General features: G+C 41.1%; 3 protein-coding genes across 3 annotated transcripts; all 3 read right to left on the reverse strand.

The window, feature by feature from the left end:
* Positions 1 to 10,488: 10,488 nt before the first annotated feature.
* Positions 10,489 to 10,839, reverse strand: LOC141848307 (mitogen-activated protein kinase 4-like). Its single transcript, XM_074736347.1, has one exon. It carries the CDS (start codon positions 10,837 to 10,839, stop codon positions 10,489 to 10,491), a length of 351 nt encoding a protein of 116 aa, XP_074592448.1.
* Positions 10,840 to 14,985: 4,146 nt separating this feature from the next.
* On the reverse strand, positions 14,986 to 16,490 carry LOC141848605 (uncharacterized protein At4g28440-like). Its single transcript, XM_074736654.1, has 2 exons — positions 16,145 to 16,490; positions 14,986 to 15,410 (listed from the first exon to the last, which is right to left on the reverse strand). Exons 1-2 carry the CDS (start codon positions 16,380 to 16,382, stop codon positions 15,220 to 15,222), a joined length of 429 nt encoding a protein of 142 aa, XP_074592755.1. The 5' UTR covers positions 16,383 to 16,490; the 3' UTR covers positions 14,986 to 15,219.
* A 409-nt stretch (positions 16,491 to 16,899) lies between these two features.
* On the reverse strand, positions 16,900 to 19,151 carry LOC141811991 (reticulon-like protein B17). The gene is made up of 9 exons (XM_074700077.1): positions 18,608 to 19,151; positions 18,339 to 18,522; positions 18,163 to 18,237; positions 17,935 to 18,076; positions 17,776 to 17,845; positions 17,619 to 17,684; positions 17,426 to 17,548; positions 17,192 to 17,308; positions 16,900 to 17,063 (listed from the first exon to the last, which is right to left on the reverse strand). Exons 1-9 carry the CDS (start codon positions 19,149 to 19,151, stop codon positions 16,987 to 16,989), a joined length of 1,398 nt encoding a protein of 465 aa, XP_074556178.1. The 3' UTR covers positions 16,900 to 16,986.
* Between the last annotated feature and the right edge of the window lie 1,577 nt (positions 19,152 to 20,728).

A 20,728-nucleotide genomic window follows, 5' to 3' on the forward strand; every position in this document is an offset into this window, starting at 1 on the left:
CAACAAGGTAATCTCCTCTACCTTGCCCCAGGGGCGGCTCAAGCTTACGAGGGGCCCTAGGCGAATCTTTTTTTAAAAATGATTGTTATTATTTTAAAAAATTTTCTCTCACCCAGTTTAAGGTTTAAACTGGGTGAGCAAATCTTTGTTTTCAGAAGGATCTCCATAGTTCTCGGTCCATGTTGATAAAATAATAGCCATGCCTACTGCGAGGAAGCAAGCAGCAGCATCGAAGGGAGCAACAGGTCCAAACCCCAAGTTGTCTGTCAGTAAATTAGCAAAGAGCCCTGCTATAATGGCAACTAGACCATTGCCAAGAAATATGGCCTTGGAGAAAGTTATGGAGAGCCATTGTGGTTCAAAACCCCTCTGTATCATTGTAGGAAATATATGAGAAACAAAACTTGTTATCAAGAAACATGCTATCCAAATATAAAACTTCTAGCATGTATAAATTTTACTTAAATCCTATTAATTTAGCACCAATTTATTATTGTCCTTCTTGAGATGGTCCTAAATTTCATAAAGACGTTCAACATCATAGACAATTTATACAATCTTTTCTTAATCACACAGTTTTTGTCAAGCTATAAAGCTGGATTTTAAATGATATCTAAATCTTAACGTGTAAAAGGTTAGAATCCTTTCCATTTGATTTATGTTTCCAACAAACTTTAACATGGTCTGAACCTCTGAAAGGAAATCATTCAGCATACTTTCCTCACAATTTTTTTTTTGGGTGTGCTTTCACATAATCTTTTGTCAAAGTCATTCAAGCCATTTTTACTTGGTCTCTGACATATAAAGTCAAACCACAAATTGACTCATTAGTACAGATTGGATGACTCTTATTTTGAAAACAAGTAGACTAACGGGACCCCTCTGACAAGTAAAATTGAAGGTCTGAAAATAAACAGGTGCATGAACAGAGAGCGGACTGGGAATTTAGAAAGTGTCTGGCAATCTGTAATTAACAACTACAAATTCTTCCAGACAACGATTCGTAATTCTCTTCCATGTGCTCTATGTCATAGGGAGTATCAACGTCAGATCTAAAGAGCAAACATAACAACAGGCGATCCAAGCAAAAAATGGAAACACAATCATAAAGGAGTCGTAGATCAACCTATTGCCAACCGATAAATGCAAATAGCATCAGCTTACACAAAGGCGGTGCTGTAAAAAAAATGGACAAAAAAGACGAGCATATTTTCTTTAAAAAATTATGATTTAGAATAACCTTGTTGTGTTCTGCGACGGCCGACGCCCAACGGCCCCAACCTTTCGCTCGCTGCTTCGCGAGAAATGGGGCGGCGAGCCGGCGGTGCTTCGCGAGAAAAAGGGGGCGGCGAGCCGGCGCTGCTTCGCGAGAAATGGGGCGGCGACGGCGAGCCGGCGGTGCTTCGCGAGAAAAAGGGCGGCGAGCCGGCGCTGCTTCGCGAGAAATGGGGCGGCGACGGCGAGCAGGCGGTGCTTCGCGAGAACTGAGGCGGCAAGCCGGCGCTGCTTCGCGATCGCGAGAAATGGGGAGATCGAAGTCGCGGTGGTTTCGCCAGTTCGCCTGCGTCGAAGGGAGATGAAGAGGCGATCGGGATTCGGGCGGGTTTTGAAGAGGCGAGATCGGCGAGAATGCGAAGGGACAGCGGATGCGGATCGGGACTTCCCGGGTTAAATCCAATAATCCTACCCTCTTTTAATCCTAAATATCCTAATCAGTGGGCCCCAATTAAAATTGGGCCCTAGGCACAGGCCTTACCGGCCTATGCCTAGAGCCGGGCCTGCCTTGCCCCTGCTCCTCCCCAATCTCCATATGTAGAACCTTTGATATGTCCGCTGTCGCTTGCTTTGTGTCCTTCGCCTCCAAAATCTTGTATCATTCCGTCTTCGACATCTTCATCCGAAAGTAGTAGGTGAGCGTGGTCGACAGTGCGTCACACCACGTGAGAATCATGCACCAGACGTAGTCGGTCTCAGGCACCTCTAAGCCAACTGGGCCAACCACTGGCGGAGCCAGCCCGGGTAATTTACCCGGGCTGATTCCAAATTATCCGGGCTATTCTCTTCATTTATTCAAATTTTCCTTTCTTTTACTTATAAATCCAAAAAAAAAATTCTTCTTTAATGGTATTAGGCCCCCGGGCTATAGCCCGGGTACCTCTCAAGGTGGCTCCGCCCTTGGGGCCAACCAAGTAAGAGGTATCTCGAAGCGATTCTTGAAGGTGGTAGATATGAAGATGGTGATCATGTTGTAGGTGAGAAAGCCAAGGCCCTACATGGCAAAAACAATGGCGATGAAGACATCGTGGGTCTTCTTGTTCATGTACTTAGATATGATGGTGGCGAAAGAGGATAGTCACCATCGCCATTGACATCGAGTCCGAAGTAGAAGTGGAAGAAGCAGAGAGTAATAGAAGCTAAGTAATTTTAATATTGTTAATTAAATATTATTTTTAGATTTTGTCCGTTAATTTAGAATTGGTCAATTGACCTGGTTTATGTAAACATCTATATATTGCATCGTTTAGGGATGCAACACAATCAATAAAGTTTATTCCTTTGTATTTCTCTTTTGTTCTAATATGGTATCAGAGCGGGATACCCTAATTTTTTAACGCTTTCCTTCTCCCTGCTGCCTGTCGCCTCTCTCTCTCCTGCTCTCTTCTCTCTTGTTCTGCACCGCGCCGCCGCACCCCTGGCCGAACCGCAAGCCTTCTCCCCACGCGGCAGAGCCTTCTCCCTCCTTCATCGCCGACCCGGTGATTTCCCATCTGCCCGACGCCCTGCCGTCGCGCCTCACCTCCGCTATCCTACCGCCGCCCACCGCGTTGGGAAGCCGCCGCCCCCTGCTTCCTTCTCCTCTGAGCACTCCCCTGCTTCTCTGCTCACCGCCGGAGAAGGAGTCCCTCCACCAGCCTAGGCCACTGCCCGCAGACGCGCCTAGCGGCGATTTGAGTCCTAGCGACTTTCGCCGTCTCCAAAGAAATTAGGTGGAGGTTGCGTCCTAGCGGCGATTTTGGCCTTCCACAGTTTTCTGCCACTTCCTCTCTCCGAAACTTTGAGGAGGCACTCGGTGCTGGTCATCTACCTTGCCGCCTACGCTGGAGTATTTTTTTCCCACGGGTAACGAGGTCATTTGAGTTTACCTGCGGAAGAAATCTGTTTTTTTATTGCCAAAGCTAAGTCATCATCTCCATCTTTATTGTCCATTACACTTTTACAATGTTGAATGACTCTTCATCAACCGCGGATACAAATTTTCCAATACAACCTTCTTCCTTGCCTCTAAATGCCATGGCGTATTTACCCATCAAACTTACCAATGATAATTATATGCTTTGGAAGATGCAGTTTCTTTCTCTATTACAAGTTCATGACTTACTTGGCATCGTTGATGGTTCTTCTCCCAAGCCACAAGAAGCCGATGCAAATTATGCCATTTGGAGCAAGAAGGATCAAATTATTATGACATGGTTAATTTCGACAATTGATGTATCTATACTTCCTATGATTGTAGGACTTGTTACCTCTCAGCAAATATGGGAGGCTCTTGCTCGAACCTTTGCCTCAGATTCTCAAGCACGTGTTCTTCAACTGCGCATGCAATTACAATCAATTCATCGAGGAGAAAAGTCTATCAATGAATACATGCAATCTATAAAGACAATTGCCAATAATTTAGCTGCGATTGGTCATCCTGTTTCAGATTCAGATTTGGTGGTTCAGGTTCTTACAGGATTGGGGCCTCAATATGACAGCTTTATTCCCAGCATAACTACTCGCATTGATCAAGTGTCTCTTAATACCCTACATGGATTACTATCTTCACATGAGATACTTCTTCAATTGCAATCTCACAGGGTTTCGGATTCTTTTGCTCTTTCGGCACAATCGGCTTATAAATCTGACAACACTCATCATCATCAAGAAAGTCCAGGACGACGAAATAGAGGTCGAGGCCGAGGTCAAGATCAAGGACGAGGTCAAGGACGAGGTCGAGGTCGAGGCCGTTGTCAAATCTGTCTCAAGAATGGTCACCTTGCTCATCAATGTTATAAGAGATTTGATTCAAATTTTAGTGGTGGTTTTGCATCCTCAACTCGAGCGTCATCATCAACTCCATCTTATCCTGGGGCATTCTCTCTTACAAGTAATTCTTATACACCTACAGCGGATTCCTCAGGATCAGGGTGGCATCCAGACTCTGGCGCGACTCATCACGTCACATCAAATTATGACATTCTTACAGAGGCCACCTCCTATCATGGTCCTGACACGGTACAAATAGGCAACGGTTCAGGTTTGCAAATTGCTCACCTTGGAAACACATTTTTTCACTCATCTGGTCGTCTCTTTTACATGCGCAATACTCTTCATGTTCCATCTATTACTAAAAATCTACTATCAGTTCGTCAATTCGCTCTAGATAATAATGTGTTCTTTGAATTTCATCCTCATTTTTGTCTTGTGAAGGATCCCATCACCCAAACCATCCTGCTCAGAGGAGAAATTAAAGATGGTCTTTATCACTTACAACCTACCTCCACCAAAGCGCTTATTGGAGAACGCACAAATAAAGCCTCTTGGCATGCACGTCTGGGACATCCATCTTTACGTCTGGTTCAGAACATCATTAGTCAGTTTGATCTACCAACCAATTTATCCTCTTCATCTCATTCTTGTGATGCTTGTCTGAAAGCAAAGAGTCATAAATTACCTTTTGGTTCTTCTTGTCATGTGTCTAAATTTCCTTTAGAATTAATTCACTCTGATGTTTGGGGTCCTGCTCCTGTTTTGTCAAACCAAGGTTTTATCTATTATGTGATTTTTATTGATGATTTTAGTAGATTTACTTGGGTTTTTCTCATGAAACGAAAATCTGACCTGCTTGATATCTTTTGTCAGTTTCAAAAACATGTGGAGCGTTTCTTTAATCGTAAGATCCTTTCTCTCCATTCTGATTGGGGTGGAGAATATCAAGCCCTTCATCGTCATCTAAATTCTTCTGGCATTCTTCATCGAGTTTCATGTCCTCACACTCCCGAACAAAATGGCTCTGCTGAACGGAAACATCGTCATATAATAGAAACTGCATTAGCTCTTCTCAATCATGCATCAGTTCCACTTAAATTTTGGGATGATGCAGTTCAAACTGCAGTCTATCTTATTAATCGTCTACCTACTCCGTTGCTTCAGCATAAAAGTCCCATGGAAAAACTCTACAATCAAACTCCTAACTACACCTTCTTACGTATCTTTGGTTGCGCATGTTATCCATGGCTCCGACCCTATTCTAAACATAAACTGAATCCACGTTCTCAACAATGTGTTTTTCTTGGTTATAGTAATTTGCACCATGGCTACCGTTGTCTGCATATTCCGACAGGGCGTATATATATATCTCGACATGTTATTTTTGATGAGTCTCTATTTCCTTTTACAGCCTCAACTGCACCTCCATCTTCAGGGAATAATGGAACTTTCTTAATACCACCACCTAATATTCCTTCTGAGTTCTCACAGACTGCTGCTCCGACCAGTCCTGCTACAAATACAGGTGGTGATGGCATTCTAGGGCCTGCTCCAGCTTCTGTTGAAAATTCATCTGGGTCATCTGAATCGCCTCATGTGTCTTCTCCAGTACGAGCTGGACGGACTAATAATTTCAGGGGTGACAAGGCCTTAGAACCTATTCCATGTCCAATTTTGGAGGCATCTCCCACTACAGGAAACATGGTTCCTCATTCAGAATCATCAAATAACACAACCCCTTCATCAAACTCACCTTCAACATCAACAAGTGGTGATACTCCTTGTCGCATGCGTTCCTTGAGTGACATATATGCACGATGCTCAATGGCTACTCGGCATCCACTTCCTCAAGCTCTAGTGGTTTCCTCGAAAACCATTGAACCAACTTGTTTTACACAAGCAAACAAAGATCCGAATTGGCGTAATGCAATGGCAACGGAATTTGATGCACTTCTTCGCAATGGAACATGGAGCTTAGTTCCACGCACTCCCTCTATGAATATTGTGGGCTCTAAATGGATCTTCCGTCTTAAACATCGCGCTGATGGTTCTCTTGAAAGATATAAGGCTCGGCTTGTTGCAAAGGGTTTTAGTCAACAACAAGGTATTGACTTCAATGACACTTTTAGCCCAGTAGTCAAAATTACATCTGTCAGATTATTATTATCAATTGCCATTAGTTCTAATTGGTCTATCCGACAATTGGATGTTTCTAATGCATTTCTTCATGGTAATCTTGAGGAGACGGTGTTTATGGAACAACCACCTGGGTTTATTCATCCACAATTTCCGTCTCATGTATGTCACCTCAAGAAATCCATATATGGTCTTCGACAAGCTCCTCGTGCATGGTTTCATCGATTATCCAAATGGTTGCAGAGTCAAGGATTTTCTGGTTCAAAAACTGACTCCTCTCTTTTCTATAGACACAATGATGAATCCATGATATTCTTTCTTATTTATGTGGATGACATCTTATTAACTGGCAATGATCAGAAGGGCATCAACAATCTATTAAGTCTTCTTAACCAAGAATTTCCTATTCGAGATTTAGGAAATGCTCATTATTTTCTTGGCATTGAACTTATTCCGCATGAAGAAGGTTATGTTCTCTCTCAGACCAAATATATCACTGGGCTTCTTCAAAAGGCTAAAATGGATGGAGCACGACCGGTCTCTACGCCGATGGCTACAAATACAGGTGTCACATCATCTTCAACCTCAGCGATGTCTGATCCCCAGATCTATCGAAGTATCGTTGGTGCTTTACAGTATGTGACTATTACACGTCCTGATATCACATTTGCAGTCAATCGTGCCTGTCAGTTTATGCATGCTCCCACCGATCAAAATTGGGAAAGTGTGAAAAGAATACTTCGCTATCTTAAAGGCACTATTCTACATGGTTTTCTTTTATATCGCCACTCATCCCGAGATTTACATGCCTATAGTGATGCAGATTGGGCAAGTTCTCCCGAAGATAGACGCTCTACCAGTGGCTATGCAATATTTCTTGGCCGGAATCTTATCTCTTGGAATTCGAAAAAGCAACCCACTGTATCCCGTTCAAGCACTGAAGCTGAATATAAAGCTATAGCTAATGCAACTTCAGAACTTATTTGGATTCAATCACTTCTTTCAGAACTTCATCTTGCCTCAAAAACTACACCGAAAATTTGGTGTGATAATATTGGAGCAACATATCTTACAGCAAATCCGGTTTTTCATGCTCGTACGAAACACGTTGAGATTGACTTTCACTTTGTTCGAGAGCGTGTGGCTAGCCAACAATTATCTGTTTCATACATCTCAGCAGAAGATCAAATTGCCGATATTTTTACTAAGCCATTATCCGGACAACGTTTCGGCAAGCTAAGATGCAAACTCAACGTCAAAGATCTCCCGTTAAGTTTGTCGGGGGGTAATAGAAGCTAAGTAATTTTAATATTGTTAATTAAATATTATTTTTAGATTTTGTCCGTTAATTTAGAATTGGTCAATTGACCTGGTTTATGTAAACATCTATATATTGCATCGTTTAGGGATGCAACACAATCAATAAAGTTTATTCCTTTGCATCCATCTTTTGTTCTAATAGAAGTTCCAGGGTATTATTTTCTCATAAATTTTAATAAACAATGAAATTTATCACTCTAGCGATTTCATACGATCAATTTAATTTAATGACTATCTATGAAGAGATAAATTAAGAAGTAATAGTTTATCACGACGAAAAGAGACTTTGCCTCGCGTGCTAATTCATTAATGAAGTAGTCCTGATGTGATTCAGACATGCACATTATAGCCTTTCGAAACTTGCTGCTGTTCTTCCTCACGCTCGCCCATTGGAGCTCTCCCTCGTCTCTCTCTCTCTCTCTCTCTCTCTCTCAGCAAATCTTAATTCATACTGCCCCCCGGGCTTGCTCACATGGCTAGCGCAGGGCAGTTTGCTACCATGAGGCCTTGGGTTCGATTCCTACGTGAATTAAAAAGCCCTCCCTTGCGCTAGCCATGATGAGAAAAAGGTCAAAATGACCGTCCGTGATTTACTCCCTCTGGACACTTGTGGGGCCGGGACCAGGGGGCCGCTAAGGTGGCGGTTCCACCTTTTTTGCTACCATTAATTCATACTGCCCCCGCTACGATGCTATTGGATCCATATAATTTTCTAAATATTTAAGGTTCGATTTTAAGTTTACAGTAGATAGTGCATTATAAGATATTTTTTTAATAACATAAAAAATATGAGATGTTAAATTGCTAGCCGCCCATCACTTGCACTTTCATATTTATTTCTTTGGATGACGGATGAAAAGTTTTATAGGATCAATTAAAAAAAATCAAATATCTAAATTATTAAATAATAATAATAATTAATTCTGTGGGATTATTTAGTGGTTATGTGGATGTCGGGTAAAAGGGAACTGAAGAAAAATGAGATAAATATAATTATTGGTTAAATTTTGATGGTTATTCCATCAACTCAAATAAACCCCCAACCTGCTATTCCGGTCTCTGTATACTTTTTACAGTATATGACGACCTCCTGTTTCGGTCTCGGTATGCTTCCTACAACATATGCCGACCTCCTGTTGTGGTCTCGGTATGCTTCCTACAACATATGCCGACCTTCTGCTGTAATCTCGATATGCTTCCTACAGCATATGCCGACCTCTTGTTCCAGTCTCGGTATGCTTTGTAAGAATACCTGTTGTAGCGTGATTCCGGTGGCGGCTAGCGAGCTTTTGTCGGAGGAACGATCACGGACAGAAAGTCCCTCAGTTTCCACAAACCAAATCCTCCGATTTGGTGTTCTTCGTCTCCGCTCCGGCAGCGTTGCTTCTTCTCTGATCTTGGACGCACACACCACCAAGCACAGTAGCGCCTTTAGCCTCGTCTCACTCTCTGGTAAGCCCCCCCCCCCCGATCGCAGAGCCTTCCTCTCCCTTTAATAGGGAGAGGAAGCGAGGAGAGAGGCGTGGTGGTAGTGGGTGGATACGAGATGACATCATGTTGTTAGAGACATAAGGGTTAATTAAATGATTGTTTCTTCATTAAATGCGAGGAGTTACACATGCAAGGTTTAAACTCCACTTCTTTCTTTCATTTTCCTTCAACGAAAATATGAGAATATGTGGCCAAAATTTCATATGATGATGTGGAATTAGATTTATGAGGGGAAGTTATTGGAAGTAAAAGAAAAAGGGGGTTATGAAAGCTTTAAGGAGGGGTTACAAGAAGCAAATGAAACTTCTTTTCTCCATTTCTTCTTCTCAACGAAAAGAAGGTTATTTTCCCTCATTTTCCTTCTTTTCTTGAGTATGGCCGAAGGTTTCAAGAGGGAGAGGAGGTTGCAAAGAAAGGAGTTAAGGGAAGGAGGTTACTCAAGAGGGAATTAAGAGGGGAGTTACACCTAATATCTTTTTTCCTCATTTCATTTTTCTTCTTTGTTTTCCTTCATTCTTCTTGCCGAAACCACTTTCTTCTTCTTTGTTTTCAACCTTGGTCGAGCACCCTTTGAGCTCTCTTCATCCACCACGTGCTAAGGGAAGGGATCTAAGGAGAAATATTGGAAGCAAAAGAGGAGGCAAAGGACTTGTAAGGTTTTTAGTCTCTTATTTCTTTCTTTCTCTCTTTTTTTTTCTCTTTTCTCCTTATTGCTCTTTTTCGCCGAGAGGTGCTAATGATGGTTTCATCATCATGTTGTCAAGAAAAGGTTTCAAGGCAAAGAGTTGGGAGGTTTTGAAGGAAACAACAAGGTAAACTCTAAGAACTTTAGGAATAAAAGAGTAAGTTCCCTCACCTGCAATATAATGGCCCTAAGATGTAGATTTATGTGTTTGTGTTATTTGGATGATGGAAACTCATGATAAACTCAATTTTTCATAAGTTGGCTATGTTTTGTTTTAAAGGTTTTAAGACATGTTTTGGAACAAACTATATTCCCATATGAACTATGATTATGTTTAGGAATAGAATTTGGTTTTCATGTGGTTAAAACTTGGTGTTTCAAGAGGGTTAAGTTTCGGCCAGAGGGAAGATTAAATGTTTTAAAATTATGGTTTAAACTCACCTATGCTTGTAAATGATATGTGAGAATTCAAAGGTTCATGTGACTTATTATACCCAAGGGAATCATGTGTATAGGTTTCATTCAACCCATGTTCTGGTTCGAAAACATTGATTGAATCTCTTTACACATCTTATGCAAGGCACCTACTGTGTTGGATATGGAACCATCACAAAGGGTAACCATACCATAGATAACAAGTAATGTACAGTGCAACATAAAGTTCAGTCATGCAAGCATCGACACTTTATGTTCACCAAACCACACAAATATCTACAGCTGAGACTTGGGGGATATTTCTCAGAATAAGAAAGCAATTGGAACAAAATAATGCTTGACTTTTATGAGTCGGAAATGAACCTCAAATTCACTCTGAGAGAAGCACTCATTTAATATGAGTTTGCAGAAATTTCTGGATGATAGTATAACATCTCATTCCAGATCATCTCTTTGATAATATCTTCTCTGAGGTTCTCATCTACATCGAGATCAACAGGAACATCAGCTGGAAGATTGGCATTAGGGTCATAAAGAGGTGACATGTATGGGTGTTGCAAAGCCTCATCAACGCTAATCCTCCTAGACGGATCAAAGACGAGCATCTTCTGGAGTAAATCAATGGCTAAAGGATTAGCATTAGGGTACAGATTGGCAAGAGGGATACCAGGAGTATATGGCAGGGACTTGATATATTTCTGGGCCTTTGGATTATCAATGAAGCCAATGTCAACATCACCCATTGTGCCAAGTACATTGGTAATTTCTCAACTTCCATTAGGTGACCAATCCTAAAATTGAAAGTTTCAATAGAGGGGAAAAAACAATGAAGAAAGTAAAGCAGTAATCTTAATCTCATCCATTGCAAGATAAACATAATTAAGGTCGAGATTAGATTCATAATTACCAATTTAATGAAAAAAAAACTTAAGCTAAAAAAAACTCAACTGTGAATTGTTTTAGATGATGGACGAGACCACATCTAGCCAATGCAAAAGAATACAATGATGTAGTGATTATTTCCAAAGAAAAACCAGTAGAGACAAGTGAAATTGTTTGTTCAGTGAATCAGCAATGTGATTTGACTACTCAGAAGCAAATCAATAAGCTTGTTTCACTTTTTTCTATAAATCTGACTAGATCAGATCAGTCTAAATTTTCGAACTTCTTTAGTAATCAAGTTTTGTTTTAATATGCCCTTTCACTTTTTTGTGTAAAAGAGTAGCTCCGATCAGTCTGAAATATGAAACCCAAACTTCTTTAATAATCCAGTGTTTGTTCTCAGGTCCTTCAAACTCGTTCAGATCAAGCTTCAAATTAATAGTCTATGCAGATGTGATCAATTAAACATTCTAGGTCCAGTATAAATGCAATTGGAAGAGAATTTTGAACCTTGCATCTTGACATTACAGATGAAACAATATTGGAATGTAACTTTACAAACCTCATAAGCAAGCCCAAGAACCTCTTCAGAGAATACTGGCATTCGTTGTAGATGACAATAGCCACTTGACTTGTACTGTCCAATTGCTTCCCTAGCTTCACAGGCGGAAAAGAGGGGGAGAGAGAGAGAGAAGTCGTCGTTCCGTGACAATTGCAATGGGAATAGAACTCTAGCCAAGCTTCCAAAGTCCAGTTGCCTCACGAAATTGATCTGCGACCGATGGGAGCGACCATCTTGGTGATGCTAGAGCAAATGTCATGGCTAAGGGGAAGGGTGTGACGAGCAAGGAAAAACTTGAGGTTGGAAGGGAGGGCTTGGTGGGATTGAAGGTATTGTAGCTGGCGAGTTTGTGTTTGATCTGGTGGAGGCGGTGTTGGGAGGACTCAATCTCGCGGATGATGTGCTCAGAGATGAGGGAGATGTTGCGGGGGTCGGTGGTGGTGCCGAGGTCGAGTGAGTGGCAAGAGGAGAAGGAAGAGGGGGAGGGACGATGTTCTTGATGTCAAGGTGGGCAATAACGTCGACAAAGCATTTGTAGAGTTGCAACAACTAGACAAGGCGAGGCGCCTGAGGGTGTGGGTGAGCTCATCAACGATGGAGCTGACAAGGGCGAGGGAGGTGGAGTTGAGGTCGGAGGAGTTGAGATTGAAGGGGAGGTGGAGAGGGTAGTTGGTTTGGGGCCAAAAGGGGGATGTGGAAGGCGAGGTCAAGGGCGATAAGGGTCTGGGATAGTGGCATGAGCTCCTCAGAAGTGATAAGAGAGGGAGTGAGCTCGTGAAGTGCCTCTTTTTTTTCTTTGTTTTTCATGAGCAAGATTGCGATCGAGGACAGATCATGACTTTACACTCGATTTGGGCGGATGAAAAAAATCTCAAAAATTGATTCACAGATGGATTTAGGAATCTGTCTATCTAATAAGTAAACAATAGTGAGGAAGTTGTTAGGATCGGTTGGTTCGCTAGAGGACTTTTCTTGTTCTTTCTCTGCACAGAGATTAGCGGAAGCAAAAATATAAAAGAGAAAGAAAGAGATCAACGCTAACCCGGTTTGTTTACTTGGTCTCCACCTCCGCAGAGATGACTAATCCAAGGATCCACACGCACACACACACCCGATGCACTATGAATCTTCTCCTTCTCGAAAACCTCGAAGGCGGAGAAACCTTTACAACTCTTTCGATCTCCTCAAAGATGATATAAAATATTGTTTAGGAGGAGAGGAAGAATGCAGAGAATGGAGAACAAACAAGTTCTCAAAAGAAGCACAAAGCAATAAACGAATGGCGAAGAAGATGAGTTGTTCTCGTGCAGGCTTCTTTTATAATCTCTGCAACATCAGTCGACTGCTGGCAGGGCCAGTCGACTGATGCCTTCAATCGGCAACAAAATCTCGCATTAAAGCGCATTAAATGCTTGCCAATTTTCTGCAACGTTCAAATAACAGTCGACTGTCCAAGACCAGTCGACTGGCAACAGTCGACTCACCATAACACCAGTCGACTGCCCAGTCGACTCCTGTCTTCCTCTAGCTCGACTGATCTTTCTGTGTGCGTCTGATTTATGAGCAGTCGACTGCTGGCAGGGCCAGTCGACTGGTGAAGCTGAAAAATCACATTTCAGCTTCTCTTGACCTAGACCTCGGCCTTCAAACATCTCCCACAGCCTCATGCCTTCCCTGCACTAGCTTGAGATGCTTCCATCAGCTTCGTCATGTCAAGTCCTTGCCAAGACTACCCACTTGGACTTTTCCTTGCCAAGACTTCCCACTTGGACTTTTGCTTGCCAAGACTTCCCACTTGGACTTTTGCTTGCCAAGACTTCCCACTTGGACTTTTGCTTTGTCAAGACTACCCACTTGGACTTTCCTTTGCCAAGACTACGCTTGGACTTTCTTGCAAACTTGCATCACACATGTTAGATCACAAGTATTGCCTAACTTCAAACATAGTTTAGCCAAACATTGAAACTCAATGCACTTGGGGCAAAGATTGCACCAACAGAAGTGTAATCCATCCTTCCTGTGAAATAAATAACGAAAACTTTTCTTATAGAAAACTCTAGAGGATTCAGACTTCTTGACTTCAACAACTCGGTTCACTCGATTGCAGAGGACTCAGACTCTAGAGACCTCAGATTTCTTGACTCCATCAGCTCGGTCCACTCGACTTTAGATAATTCAGACTTCTCGACTCCATCAGCTCCGTCTGTTCGACTCCAGAGAAATTAAACTCCTCGACTCCATCAGTTTGGTCACCTGACTACAGAGGATTCAAGCTCCTTGGCTCCATCAGCTCGATCACTCAATTATAGAGGACTCATGTTCCTCGACTTCATCAATTCGACCACTAGACTCCAGAGGACTCAGACTCCTCGACTTTATCGGCTCGGTCCACCACACTCTAGAAGACTTAGACACTTCGAGTCCATTATCTTTGTTCCCCTGCAAGAGCCATTGATAATTGCTACGAATATTCTTGAACACAACCACAACAAATGAATGAAGGAACAATTATATGAGTGTTAGACTTGGTCCCCTAGATGCTCTCCTACATACACGTGGTCAACAAGTGAAAAAGTATATAACGATTGTTGAATCTAGTATATTATTATTACTAATATGGAGATGTTTTTTCTGCGAATATATAAACCCTAAAAAAAGACACGCACCAAGAAATTTGCACAAGAATACACTCTTCTTCTTTTCTTTCTATATTTTTCCATTGCTTTTGTTCTCCCTAAACCTTTGTGCTAATTTGAATGTCGAAGTAGCCTTGTCAAGCCCTTCAACACCCATTCTAATATCCGTTTGAGTGTTGTAGATCTTCCCGTGCCTTCTTCATTCTCAATCATCATTCTCTTCACCGTCAAAGTCTACAACATGATTTCCTCAACCACCACAAATGAATAAAGGAACAATCATATGAATGTCAAACTTGATCCCCTAGATGCTCTCCTACATATACATGGTTAACGAGTGGAGAAGTATATAACGACTATTGAATCTAATATATTATTATTACTAATATGGAGATGCTCTTTCTGTGAATATATAAACTCTAAAAAAAGACACGGACCAAGACGTATGCACAAGAACACACTCTTCTTTTTTTCTTTCTATATTTTTCCATTGCTTTCGTTCTCCCTAAGCCTTTGTGTTAATTTGAACGTCGAAGTAGCCTTGTCGAGCCCTTCGGCACCCATTTTAATCTCCGTTTGAGTGTTGTAGATCTTCTCGTGTCTTCTTCATTCTCAATCATCATTCTCTTCTCTTCACCGTCAAAGTCTACAACGTGGTTTCCTCAGCTGTCGTCCTCCGCTAATTCACCAAACTGGGATGAACAAATGAAAATGAAATATTGCTGGATGAAATCCTCAAACCACTGAGTTTGACCAACCATGACAGAGTAGCAAGCGAAATTGTCACCTTAGGAGATACTAAAAGATAATTACATGAACACTCATTCCATTATATATAACTTTGTTTCATGCAAAATAGTTAAGATAAGTACCAGACGTGACAATGAAGCAACAGAAGTACTACAATGATTAGTGAGCTTTGTATAAACTTAAACTATCGCTCTTGACGGTTCATATAAGTTTATTGCGAAACGTAAGTCAGAAAAGCATGTTCATCCAACCACGTCCATAAAAGTAGTTTGTAAGGGTTCTCTCTTCTTCAATCATTCTTCACCAACATTCACCAGCTCATATTCGACCAGCGATAAGTTGTTGTCCTCCTTTACCTCAAAATTAGCTGGTTCAGCAACCTCGATTCGGCCCCATTTATCGACAGCAAGCCGCATGCAGCCCTTGAACATATCAATCTTGGCATTGCGCAGGATGACAGTAGCGCCAGCTTTTAACAAGTCAACTGTCAATTTAGGAAGTTGGCAAGGAAATTTTCACCGATTAGTATACAAGTTGGAGAAGAACAGTTCGAGGGGTCTTTGAAATTGTTGGCTGCAGCAAACGATTGTCTATGTTTGGTTGTAGGATTGTGCTTGCATATAATAACTAATCAAGACAACAAATGAAAGTAGGATAAGCAAAATCTATGCACAGAAAAGGACAATATTCATTGCGTAAAACTTGAAACATCAGAATAAATACAAGTCAATTAAGGCACTTTCCAATCAGACAATAGGGATCCAACAAACCATTTTTCAGAAGAAAAAAAATGTAACAATGCAAGTGATATGATGAAACAAGTGATAGGTGTACTGATAGAACTGACTGATGAGCCTACTCATACCCAAACAAAAGGATTGCTACAAGCTAATAAATTTTAGGACAGAAAATAAAAGGTTGAAGAAAATTGTCAGGATGATACAGTTCTATGAACTTTACTAAGGCACGTCAAGAGAAGATGGCTAGAACAGTATGCATTTGATTATAGGAGTGCCATGAGCGCCCTATAACAACAGATCACGGCTAAAACACCCTACATCACAAGAAAGATCGCGTGATTCCCAGGAATCAGTTTTACCCTCATGCCGTCGGATCTAAATCTACGGATTCCGCTTCAGCACAAGGGGCACGACGGCGCCATGCTTCAGATCGGCCATCGGATCTAGATAGTCGAAGAGCAAATACTAAAAGATGTACCTTGCTCGTTGCGGGCGGTGAAGACGATGCAGGCAGTCTCGTCTCCGATGAGGCATTCGGCGATCCGCGTGGGGCGGAGATGGGCTGCGGCGGGGCGGCCCTTGTGGAGCACAGTGTTGGAAGCGACGACCTGGACGACTAGGGTGTGGCCGCTGGTACCGGGCTTCAGCTGGTCCACCTTGGTGAAGACGGGCTTGCGCTTGGCCGGCTTGGCTCCCTGCCCTTGCTGCCGCTCCATCGAGATCGATCTGATCACCAGGAACCCTAACCCTAAAAGAAGCAAGAAAGGTGGAATGGAATCGAATGGAATGCGAAGAGATGGGGGGAGGTTACAATTCAACGAATGGAGAGAGAGAGAGAGAGAGAGAGAGAGGGGGAGAGAGAGAGAAAAAGGACTAAAGGACTAGCTTCTCTTCATTGGTTGTTTGATTTATAATTTATTGATTGAATTGGGCATCGGGATTTGTCCAATTGGGAAAATAAGAGTTTGGATTCCAGCTCACTTCACAAAAATAACTTCTTTTTTTTCATTATTTTTTAGATATAATATTAAAAAAATAGATTTAAAAGATTTTAATGTGGAATTCTGAAGGCCCAATTCCACTGCTGACCAATTTAGTTATGAATTTTGACATAACTAGTAGGAATTTTGATCAATCATAAGATTTTTGGACAAATGTGTTGAGTCAAAATACAACTGAATTAAACAGATATTATTACTTTGACAAATAATATATTGTTTTATTCCGTCAGGTGGAGAGCACACTTCTTAACTAGTGTTCCCCTTTGACAAATATTTAGAAAAATCCAGGTGTTCTCCTTAAAAGAACATCCAACAAAATTCAACATGAGTAGCAAATTGTTGTTCTGCCTAATTTAACAAATTGCAATTTAACCAAATCCAGGTTCTCTCCTCTCTCTCTCTTTTAGGAGGGTGATTTAACTTTTTTTTCTAACCAAGTGCTAAACGTGTAATACATATTACAACACAACAATATCTTTTTCAAGAACGTGAACTTGACACCAAATATAGGCTTCATTGTTGACCTTGTTCTTGTTCTGAAGGTAAATCACCTCGATTGTTCTTCTCTTCCTTTCTTTCTTCCTTAGCACAATCTTCTACTTGTCGATGGTGATACCTAAGTATCACCACTGAAATAAATACTACACAATATGGAACAAAATCACATAGTTAGTTACTTTTTAGAATGATTCATTCAGGAACAATTCGAGATTGCGTAACCAAATTGAATTCAAACAAGAAGAAATTAGTTCTTGTACCTGCAAAGACGCGCGACTTCACACTGAACAAGTTCCAAAATATTGTGGCTGTGGAAACTGCTATCAGTTTTTTGCGTGGGCAAGATTTCCATGCTTCTTGAATCCGATTTATGCTGTTCTCAACTGTCAAAACATGGGAGTTTGTAAAGTTAATCTCTTGTTAGTGAGGAGGAATTTAGGTGATGGTGTATACCTTTGTTATGAATCTGATGCGAATAGCAAGAATAACATTTTGGCAAAGTAAAACTCACAAAAAAACCTGTCACAAGTTTGTAGAATCGTCAACAGTTGTTATAGTAAAATCCAACAGTAGTTTATGGCTTAATTAATCCAATGTTCTTGGAGCTTACAAGTTGCGAAAAGCCTCCTCAGGGTTATCAGGTGGCCATACATGACCCCAGACAGTAGAACAGGTGCAACCTGATGCAGACACAATGGTAGTAAATTACTGATATGAACTCAAAATTAGTCAGATTAGTATCGAAGAGAAGGTTCAGAATTTAGCATACTTGAAGAGTCCTCAATGGATCCCCACAGAAGATCTCTTGAATCTTTGCAAAGGCAGCGTTGGCCAGCGGAAGGATGACCTGAGCAGCTCGAAGGATGTCTTCTTCTGTTATCTGAACTTTACTTCTCACGTTCAGTTGCTGCCTGTTAAAAAAATGGGGAAAGGAAAAGAAAAACATATTCAAAGGATGTATGTTTTTCAGTCTAGAGAACTATAGAAATCCTCAGACCTCTGAGGAATTGAATCCTTGAAAAAGGCTAAGCCCAAAATTGCAAGACCAAGGTGCGACATTGTAGAAATCATGCTGCATAAAAGAGGATTAATCAAGGAATATTCAGATGCCATGAACCCTAAAAATAAACTTCCTATGCGCTAAGGAAACATTAATCGATTGTTAATATTTACCTGAAGCTAAAGTCCTTTGAGAAACAAGAGGACAAGAAGAACAAGGTGCCTAGGCCGAACCACAAGGTGGATTTAGCTACATTTTTCCACATCACAAGTTCGAAGATATGTTCTTGTATCCCATCTAGGGCACTGCGACAATCCTCGTTGTTGATTGGTGTGTCTCCCGGTTCTTGTTGAGATACTTCAAAATCAATATTTTTTTTAGTAATTTCACTAGGAATAGCTAAAGATTGATGGACAAAAAGCATGTTTGACGAAAGTACTACCTGTTACTGGACTGGGAGGAGGCACAGAGGGCACAAGGCTCAATCTTTCTTTGCTCTCCGCGCCCTTGGATGTTCTGCTCCGCCTCGTCATTCTCGCTCTCCCGTTTCCGACTCCATCGCCATCCGCCAAATGACCTAGCTCCCTCTCCTCCATGACCACGTCCTTCTCCAGCCTCCTCCTGGCCCTCCGGCATTTCCTTGGCGACGACGCGCACCCCATCAGAACCATCGCCGCGGCGGCTCTGCTCTTCCGTCTCCCGCAAGGGGTCCCTCCGGCCTGCGGCGATCCATCCTCGATGGCGGTGGTAGCAGCGGATCTACGCTTGGGCTTGCGGTGAGGGGAAGTAGAGAGGAGGACGATGTCCTGAAGTGGAGAGGGAGAGAGTAGTGGGGAGCTGTGCTTCCTGGAAGGCGGCGTGGCGAGGAAGGGGATGATCTGAGTTTCGTCGGAGGCGGTGGTGATGCGGGAGGCCGACTTGCTCCGGTGGCGGGGCTCGGCGGAGGAGCGGGTGGAGGGAGGAGCAGAAGCCGGTGGAGAATCCATTGGGTTGAGGAGAGGAAGAAGATGGTTGTAATATAATCAGTAGGGAGTGACTGTGCGGGTTCTTTAAGAAGATCGATACCAAGTAGCCGTTGGAAGTGGAAGGATGGGTATGTGTTTTCTAAGTGACAGCTTTTGAAGTGTAGTGGATTTGAATCATGTGGGCGGACAGAATCTGACTGCTCCGTAACCATTGCAGAGAAACGTTGCATCTTTTTTTATTTTGTTACCGTTAACAAACAAAGAACAAGCTCAACGTAATGTCCCTATTGAAGAAAAAACAAATAACTGGAGATAAAACCATTCGTCACGACTATGTTTCTTAATATACTTCAACAAAAATTATCTAGTGAAAGATTTTAAATAAGTTATATCAAAGTTTAATTAAAATCTGCATATAAATTTATTTATGGTGATGATCCACTACTTTGTCAATTTCAGGAGTTAGACATAAAATCTATTTGGTCTGTATCTAGCTTAAGTTAGTTAGGCACGCAGGGTGAAAGTCAATTAATCGTATCGGTCTGATTTAGGTTCCGAGTCCTGTTGACGTCAAAAGTGGAAGCTCGTCCTTGCTAAAAAAAATGATAAATCTTAGTCAATCGCATTGACTCAATCCCTGGGGTGATCGGTCCGGCCAATCCAAACGCCCAGCATCCTTTGATTGCAATCCTCATTTGAAAAAAAAATTCTGCAAATATATCGTAGCTAAGGATCGAACCGCGGGTATCTGGGTGACAACCTAGATACCCTACCGCGACACCATGACCACGGAGACCCGTCCTTGCTCCAAAGCTTTCACGTAGAGGAGAGGTGAGCAAAAATCTGTTTAATTGAATTAACCGATGAAAGTTAAAAGTTCTATTCGATTCATTCAGAAATTTAATTTTTTTTAAATATCAATTATTTCCATTAAATTGATTCAATTTTAATTTTAAAAATTCAAACTTAATTAAATTGATTAAATTGAATTCAGCTACACTGGAATTAGAATTAAGAGTTTCAAATCTCTAATTTCATAATTGGTGATTCTCCTCTCCTTCAGTTCAACAAAAATTGAAAGTTCAGTATTTTGATTTTCAATCGATTTAATTAAGTAAATTATTTTTCCCACCCCTGACATCGCACCCCTTCCTCTCCTTTCTCTCTCCCATTCAAATGACATTTTTATCTTTTTTTTTCTTTATTTTTTTCTTTTATTTTACTTTTATATATATATATATTAATTTTAATTAATTTTAATTTAGTTTTATTTTTTAAATTAATTTTGTTTATTATTTTTTCATTAATACTTATATATATATTTTTTAATTTTATTTAATTTTTATTTAGTTTTATTTTTAAATTAATTTTGTTTATTATTTTTTAAATTTTATTTAGTTTTATTTCTTTAATCAATTTTGTTTATTATTTTTTATCAATACTTTATCGGATGAACACAGACGAAAAGTTGACAGACAGCTCTAGACTTTTTGGATGAACCCAAAGAATATCTATGATTTCGTTGGTGTCTGAATTTATACGGTAATTATGGAGGTATTCTTTCTTGATTAATTGGTCTAAGACATACTGAATAGAAT

The sequence above is a fragment of the Curcuma longa genome, chromosome 17, assembly GCF_044706935.1.
Source record: "Curcuma longa cultivar G26 ecotype Majalengka, Jawa Barat chromosome 17, ITB_CL_G26_1.1, whole genome shotgun sequence".
NCBI lineage: Eukaryota > Viridiplantae > Streptophyta > Magnoliopsida > Zingiberales > Zingiberaceae > Curcuma > Curcuma longa.